This window comes from Microtus oregoni, unplaced genomic scaffold (genome assembly GCF_018167655.1).
Source record: "Microtus oregoni isolate MIOR12 unplaced genomic scaffold, Mior012 000006F_ref0000085, whole genome shotgun sequence".
Classification (NCBI taxonomy): domain Eukaryota; kingdom Metazoa; phylum Chordata; class Mammalia; order Rodentia; family Cricetidae; genus Microtus; species Microtus oregoni.
Genome location: NW_024543065.1, coordinates 43,174,630 through 43,182,886, shown reverse-complemented (window position 1 = coordinate 43,182,886; position 8,257 = coordinate 43,174,630). Strand labels below are relative to the sequence as shown.

Below are 8,257 nucleotides of genomic sequence, written 5' to 3'. Positions count from 1 at the left end.
TGCACCTCCTTGACCCTGTTTTGAAATGCAGATCAGGGTAGGAGCTATGCTGTGTCAGCTCATAGCCCTATCCTCCTCTAGCTGAGACCTGCTAGGAAGAGCAAGAGGTCCCTGGACCTTGGAGCTGGGCTTCCTGCCACTAAGGGGATAGGAAGCGCTGGGCATGTTGGTGCATGCTTTTAGTCCCAGCACTCAGGAGGCAGAGGCAGGCGGCTGACCTACATGAGTTGGAAGCCAGCAAGGTCTACAAAGAGAGTTTCATGACAGACAGGGCTACACAGAGAAACCTTGTCTCAGAAAAACAATCCAAAACAAAAAAGTGGGATAGGCAGGGAGCTGCCTTGGGAGTAGGTATTATCTACATGGGAAGGCTACATAACAGTGAAAATACAATGGAGTGAAAAATGTGTTTGAGTGACATCAAGCACAAGGCAGGGTTTTTTTTTCAATTAGTGCTTGTGGCAGGACTCGACTCTGGAGTCTTTTCCTGCTTCTGTTCTTCAGTGTTGGTTGTTGGGGGTAGGTACCCCTCTGTAGAACCCTGCATTGTCCCTTCTGATTGACTGTGCAGAAGACAATGGGAGGTCCACTAGTAGGAGCTCACCTATGGTGGTCTGTAAGAGGAGTAGGTGGCCAGGTTTTTAGGGGCTGTTAAGGGTGGAGGGACCCTTGAGTCCTGATGGGCACCTTATCAGCAAGTGCCAGACAAGAACAGACCTTGGGTGAGCCCTGTTATCAGTCCCAGAGTCCACAGGACACACTTGGATTAATGTATAACCTTACAAGACTTCCCCTCTGCCCTCTGAAGCCACTGGTTCCTAAATAGACACCATTCAACATGGATGCTAGAAAAGAGGGGCTGCTTCTGAAGACACTCTTCTCAGACCAAGTGAGAACCTATGCGGTGGGGGTGGGCTCAGGCCTGGGAATGTGGACAGCCCTAAGGCCTGGGATTATTCTCTGCGTGGTGAGTTGGTTGGGATCCCCTAGCCTTCCAGGAGTTTGGGTGCTAAGGTACTGTAGTTTTGTCCTTGCAGGAGACATGAGTGACAAAATTACCAAAGTGGCTAAAGATGCTGAAGTCCAACCTGGACACAACTTGGGTCCTGGCATGAGGGTGGTATGGGGTGGGGAGCAGATGTTAAAATAGACCCTCACTATGTATGCTAGACTGATCTTGAGCCTAGAGTCCTCCTGTCATCTCCTAAGTACTGGAATTGTAGACATTTCCCACCGTCCTTGCTGTGACTCCCACCTGAGGACTGTGCTGAGTGTGGGAGACTGAGCAGCTTCCCTCTCCTGAAGCACCCACAGGTCTGCAGGTGGCTGGTCCCCTTCATCCTTGCCTGCTCCTTCTACTTCCTCCTCTGGATTCCTGAGGACCAACCGTCCTGGGTCAGTGCCCTGGTCAAGTGCCTGCCCATCCTCTGCCTGGTTGTGTTCCTGTGGGCTGTGACCCCTGGTAGGAGCTCCTCCTGGCTCCTCCAAGGAGCTCTTGTGTGTTCTGCTGTGGGCGATGCCTGCCTCATCTGGCCTAAAACTTTCCTTTATGGTGAGCAGGGACCCTATGAAAATACTTCTAGGGCTGTTGTGGAGTTGAGTTAGTGCTGGGACACTACTTGGGTTACAAGGAGCTTCCCCTAGAATCCACTGGGCTGAACCAGGCTGTGATCCCAAGACACCAGGAGGCAGTGATGAGTGACAGTCAGCTCATAGTTCATCCAAGGGTTTGGGCTCAGGCTATTTGGTTGGAAGGTGTGGGATTACCTGGTTGGAATGAATAGTGTGGAGAAAATTAAAATGCAGCATAGTCGAGGAGGGTGGGGATGACAGGGAATTGTTTTTGAGACATCTGTGTAGTCCAGGCTGGTCTGAATGGCCTCAAACTTAGGATCCTCCTGCCTTAGCTTTCTCAAGTGCCAGGATTACAGGAATATACAGAAATTTCACTACCACACATATTGAGGCCTTTTTTTTTTTTTAAGAATGTGTGTACATCAGGCGGTGGTGGCGCACGCCTTTAATCCCAGCACTTGGGAGGCAGAGGCAGGCGGATCTCTGTGAGTTCGAGACCAGCCTGCCTGGTCTATAAGAGCTAGTTCCAGGACAGGCTCCAAAACCACAGAGAAACCCTGTCTCGAAAAACCAAAAAAAAAAAAAAAAAAAAAAAAGAATGTGTGTACATGTGGGGAGATGGGCCATCTTGGGCATGGGGATAGGTGGGGGACCTGGGGTGATAGCAAGTGAGTTATTTTGCCCCAGTGGGCCAGTCTGGCTGGAGTAGAGGTGGTGAAATGAGGGTATAGGGCTTCTTAGAACACGGTGTGGAGTTGATGGACTCTTGAACAGAGCAAGCACATAACATAGTATGAATTTTAAGTCATTCCCTTTGCTCTGGGAACTGATAGAACACTCAAGAATGGAATGAAATTGGAAACCCACCAGGAAAAGGGGTACTTTAACCTCAGTAGAATATGATAGTGCTGTGGCCATGGGGGAAGGAGCTGGCACTTTGGAGTCATTGTTCCTTTAGGCCTGGTGGTGGCCAAGGCAACAGTGAGAAGCAGGAGGCCAACTTCTGCCTCACTGGGCATCTACCCCTACCTCACTGGGTGCCCATCCCTCTCTCCCTCAGGCATGGCTGCCTTCTCTGCCGCCCACTTATTCTACCTCCGGGCCTTTGGCCTGTCCCCTCTGCAGCCCGGATTGCTGCTGTACATCATGTTGGCCTCTCTCATATACTACAGCTTCCTCTTGCCACACCTTGAGCCGGACATGGTCCTTCCTGTGTTGGCCTATGGGCTGATCCTGAGCTCCATGCTGTGGCGCAGCCTTGTCAGGGGTGGGAGTGCTGGCTGGGGTGGTGTGCTCTTCACAATCTCCGATGGTGTGCTGGCCTGGAACGCTTTCATTCGTTCCTTACCTTTTGCTCGTCATGTGATCATGACCACCTACTATGCAGCCCAGCTCCTTCTCATCCTGTCAGGCCTCAGGAACCCAGGACTCAAAACCCACTAATGCAGAACCCAGACAACCCAGCGTTCCCTCCCATAAGGACCTTGGTTTTTCACGTTAACCCAACCTGCAAGTGGATGCTCCGGTCATGTGTCTGCAGATACTTGGCCATCGAAACATCTGTATACTGTTGACAGAATTTCAAATCAACCAAGATCAAGCTGCCGTCCATGGCTTTTGATTGTGAATTCCAGGCCCTCAACTCAACCTACATCATGTCTTCTCCCCATGCCTGCTTCCTTTCCCCAATCAGCCACCTGTCCCTTCACACTGCTCCAAATCTGGTTCTAGCTGCTTAAGTAAAATGAATGTTGGAACATCAGTGTCATCCTTATTTGGGAGGGATGCATAGGGATGATGACAGTTCATAACAGCAAACTTGGTTTTTGTTATTTTAAAACTTAGTAGGGTGTGAGTGGGAATACACGTGTGTGCAGATATGCATACCCATGTGCTCCCACTGAAGACAGAAGAGGACATCTGATGTCCTCTCACTGTCCACCTATTTGAGGCAAGCTCTCTTCCCTGAACCTGTGGTTTACAGTTTCTTTACTAGGCCTGTCAGCCTTCTTCAGACCTGGAGTTACAGGCTTGTGATCCCCATGATTTCATAGCAAGTACTCTTTAAATATATGTGTATGTGTATATACACACACATATATATACCCATATACATTGAATTGTATATAGTTGTGTTTATCTGTGTGTAGGTATATACATGGGAGTGAAAATACCTGAGGAGGCCAGAGGTGTCAGGTTCCCCTGGATCTGAGTTACAGGCAGTTGTGAACTGCCTGATGAGGGCTCTGGGACCTCTGCAAGAGAAGTTTGCATTCTTTTTCTAAGACAGGGTTTCTCTTTATAGCTTTGGAGCTTATCCTGGAACTCACTCTGTAGACCAGGCTGGCCTTGAACTCACAGAGAGGCCTGCCTGTCTCTGCCTCCTAAGTGCTGGGATTAAAGACATGTGCCACCACTGCCTGGCTGAAAAGTAAGCCTTCTTTTGTTTTGTTTTGTTTTGTTTTGTTTTGTTTTGTTTTTCAAGACAGGGTTTCTCTGTAGCTTTGGAGCGTGTCCTGAAACTTACTCTGTAGACCAGACTGGCCTCGAACTCACAGAGATCCCCCTGTCTCTGCCTCCCAAGTGCTGGGATTGAAGGCAGAATTAAAGGTGTGTACCACCACCACCACCCGGCCAGAAGTAGGCATTCTTAATCATCTACACCCTACACACTCTCTCCCTCCTCTCTTTCCTCTCTTTTCTTTCTTAAACTCAAGAAATCAACCCATAACAAGCAATCTAGACTGCTGGGTCATTTAAATTTAATGCTCCATCCAGTCCTTAACGTCTTTCCAGACAGGATTTTATCATGTAACCCATAACCCATGCTGGTCTCAAATTTATTATCCTGCCTTAGCACCTCAAGCAAATGTCTTGATTAAACCCTGTGATTCAGGCCTGGTGTCTGATTCAGTGTGTGTGTGTGTGTTATTCAGTTGCAGGTGAGGATTACAGAAGTGAGACTAGAAAAGTTTTACTATTTGTGTGTGTATACTGGGATTATAAGTGTGTGTGTGTACGCCAGAGGTCAACCTCCAGTGACATTCATAACCCACATAAAAAGTCAAGTATGGTAGCATGTGTTTATAATCCCACTAGCTTGGTAGTCATTTATCCCAAGGGATCCTCTTATCTCCACCAGTGGGCTTGTAAATTTAGGTCCTCATATTTATATAGCAAGTACTTTACCAACCTATCTATTTACCTGTCCCACCCTCACACCTTTTGACACAGTAGTCCAGGCAGTTTTTGAGCTCATTGTGTAGCTGAAGATGACCTTGAACTTAATGGTGCTTCTACCTCTTCCTTTCAAGTGCTAGAATTAACCTGTGTGTACAATTGTGTAATGTTGGGATGGAATCGAGGGTTTTGTGCATGCTAGGCAAGCACTCCACTATTGGGAACAGAGCCCAGTATAGTCACAGTGTCAGAGAAGTGGGAACAGAGGGACCTTGGAGAGGACAGGTGACAGGTGGGTGTGGAGTAGCGAGTGGGAGCTTAGCGTTACCCCTCAGCAGTGTGACCTTGACAAGCCACTTCCCAGTCTGGAGTTCCTGTTCTGTCAGAATGTGAGGTCCAGCACCTATCTCTACTGCTTTGTTGTCCAAAGTGTACTTTTAGTGACCGTGATAGTAGAAGCACGGCACAGCTCTTACATCTTACACACCTTCAGGAGCTCAGAGGGAAAGTTACTACTGTCATTACAACAGATAATTTACAACACAAAAGTTGCTGTGTGTGATAAATACTTGTAGTACAGCTCTTGAGAGGCAGAAGCAAGAGGGTAGGGGGAGTAGGATGTCAGCCTACTGACGACATAGTGAGTGCCAGGGCAGCCTGGGCTAGGGATGTACCAGTAGAGTACAATTTCTGGCATTGTATAAACTTGGCTACCGTAATCTTAATACTTGGAGGGTGGAGACAGGAGGATCAAAAGTTCAGCTCATTTTGACTACATAGCAGATTTCACCTCAAGTGGAGCTCAAAGGACATCTGCAGGAGTGTGCTCTTCCCTTCCACTGTGGAACTCGAGTTATTAGCCTTGCTAGCAAGTGCTGTTTTCACCTTTTTATGAGTATGTGTGGTGTGCAAGCATGTGTGTATGTATGTTCACATGTATAGATGTGGGTTCATGTGCAACCTGCATGTTGAGGCCTGTGAGGGTCTGCAAGCACTATGACCAGCAGAGTAATTAATGATGCACATGAAACAAGAAGGAAATCCGGTTCAACTCAGTAGCAGGTGTTGGTTCAAACTTTTCTAGAATCTGACCCCAGGCAGTTATTTTAGGCATATTTAGGTACAGTACAGTTTGGAAAGTTTCCTGGTGTAGGAAAACCCCTGTGCACAAGAGGCATAATTACATTGGACTCTTCTCAAAGTACAGGGCATTTCTTTCATGAAGATAGGTTCTAGAGATAGGCTACCAATATCCAAGGCCTAAGAGAGGATCTGATATGGTCTGTCATTACAGATAGTGTAGAGATTATCTGGCCTATTAGCCACCTGACTGGGGAGCCCCTGGCCATAACACAGAGGTCACCTAGACTGTTAGCTGCCTCTGATCCTGCCTGTGAGGGTTTGGTAGGACCTGGCCCTACAGATAGCCCAAGGACACTTAGGCTATTAGCCACCTCCATTCCCAGCCTTCTGGGCAGAAAACAGGTTATAAATCTTTTCCTTGAAAAGATAACCCTGCATTTAACATTCCGGTTTTTCCTAGTGCTATCTGTGTGAGCAAGACCTTTGTGCTCCCTCCAGAGGCCCAAGGTCCAAAGCATTGAGTGTCCTCAATCACTGCCAACCTGAGGTGGGATCTCTTGCTGAACTCAGATTGGCTGTTCTGACTCCTGGCTAGCCAGCTTGTTACAGATAAAACCTTTCTCTGCTTCTTGTCTGTTAGGATTACAGTCAAGCTGCCATAACCACTAGAATTCATCTTTTCTATGGATTCTGGGGATCTGAACTCTGGTACTCATACATATGTGGCAAGTGCTTTACCTTTTGAGCCATCTCTTCACCTGTTGTGTTTAAGAGCAGATCTCATGCTCTAGTCCAGGCTGACCTCACATTCACTGTGTGGTCCATGTAGGCCAAGCTCACAGCAGTTCTCTGTCTCAACTTCTAAATGCTAGGTAGGGTTCCAGGTAAGAGCCTGAAAACTGAAATTCTGTAGCCGTTGAACAGTATCCCATTCCTCTCTTCTACTTTTGTAAATTTGACTATTCTAGGTACTTCACAGAAGTAGGGAAAATTTTCTACATTTTTGACAAAATAAGATGTTTTTGTCTCTCATTTGACAGTTTATTACATGTGCATTTTATAGCCTTAACCTCATCCACCCCGGACGTCTGCAGTGCCAGCAGAAGTCAGAAGAGGGCATCAGATTCCCTGGAACTGGAGTTATAGGCCTGTGTGAGCCACTGTGTGATTGCTATGACCAGAACCCCAAACTCCTGCAAGAGCAGTAAACGCTTTTAACCACTGAGCCAGCTCTTGAGCTCATCCCTCATCTCATTGAACATAGACATCACAGTTTAGACTGGCTGGCATCAAGCTCCAGAATTCTCCTGTCTCTGCCACCCCAGAGCTGGGGTTCCAGGTGTGTATGTACACTCCTGTGTGTGCCACCCACTTTTAGTGGGTGCTGGAGATGGGACTCGGGTCTTCATTCTCACACAGCAGGCACTTTACCACTGAGACCCTCCCCAGCCTGTTCAGTTTCAGTTCCACGAGAAGCCATTATATGATTCACCCGCTAGCCGTACCACTTTACGTTTCTACCAGTGTGCAGGGTGCCAGTTTCCCAAAGCTTCACTGTAACTTATCTGTGAGTACCCCCATTCCTGTTTTTCTTTTTATTACTGTTTTTCTTTAGACTTATTTTGCTTGTGTGTGTGCACATTAAGTGCAAATGTCCTAAGATGGTCCAGGCAGCCACTCCGTGTAAATACTGGGAACCATGCTCAGATCTTCTGTAAGAACAGTACACTCCTTTAATCCCAGCGCTTGGAAGGCCAATGCGCGTGGATCTCTGAGTTCAAGGACAGCCTGGTCTACTTATTGACTTCTAGGCCAACCAAGGCCCTGCCTTCAAAGAAAAAGCAAGCAAACAAAGCAAAAAATCAGCACTCTTTATTTTATATTTTTATTAATTTTACATACCAACCACAGTTGTCCCTTCCACCCTTCCCTCCCCCCAGCTCACCTCTCATATACTCCTCTGAAAGGGTAAGGCCTCCCCCATGGGAAATCAACAAAGCCTAGCATATTAAGTTGAGGCAGGACCAAGCTGCTCTCTGTTGCTTCCAGGCTGAGTAAGGCATCCCACTACAGGGAATGGATCCAAGAAGCCAGCTCATGTACCATGGATAGATCCTGGTCCCACTACCAGGGGTCCCTCAAACAGACCAAGCTACACAACTGTCTCCCACATGCAGAGGGCCTTTTGTGCCATGCAGACTCCACAGCTGTTGGTCTAAAGTTTGTGAGTTCCCACGAACTTGGTTCAGCTGTCTCTGTAGATTTCCCCATGATGATCTTGACCTCCCTTGCTCGTATAATCCCTCCTCCCTCTCTTTGACTGGACTTCCAGAGCTTGGCCTGGTACTTGGCTGTGGATCTCTGCATCCGCTTCCATCAATAACTGGATGTAGGTTCAATGATGACAATTAAGGTGTTC

The 8,257-nt window shown here is 47.6% G+C and overlaps 1 protein-coding gene across 1 annotated transcript; it reads left to right on the top strand.

The window, feature by feature from the left end:
• Positions 1-468: 468 nt before the first annotated feature.
• Positions 469-3,301, top strand: Tmem86b (transmembrane protein 86B). Its single transcript, XM_041654635.1, has 3 exons — positions 469-889; positions 1,306-1,552; positions 2,636-3,301. The coding sequence occupies exons 1-3, from the start codon at positions 839-841 to the stop codon at positions 3,016-3,018; spliced, it is 681 nt and encodes a 226-aa protein (XP_041510569.1). The 5' UTR covers positions 469-838; the 3' UTR covers positions 3,019-3,301.
• Positions 3,302-8,257: the final 4,956 nt, after the last annotated feature.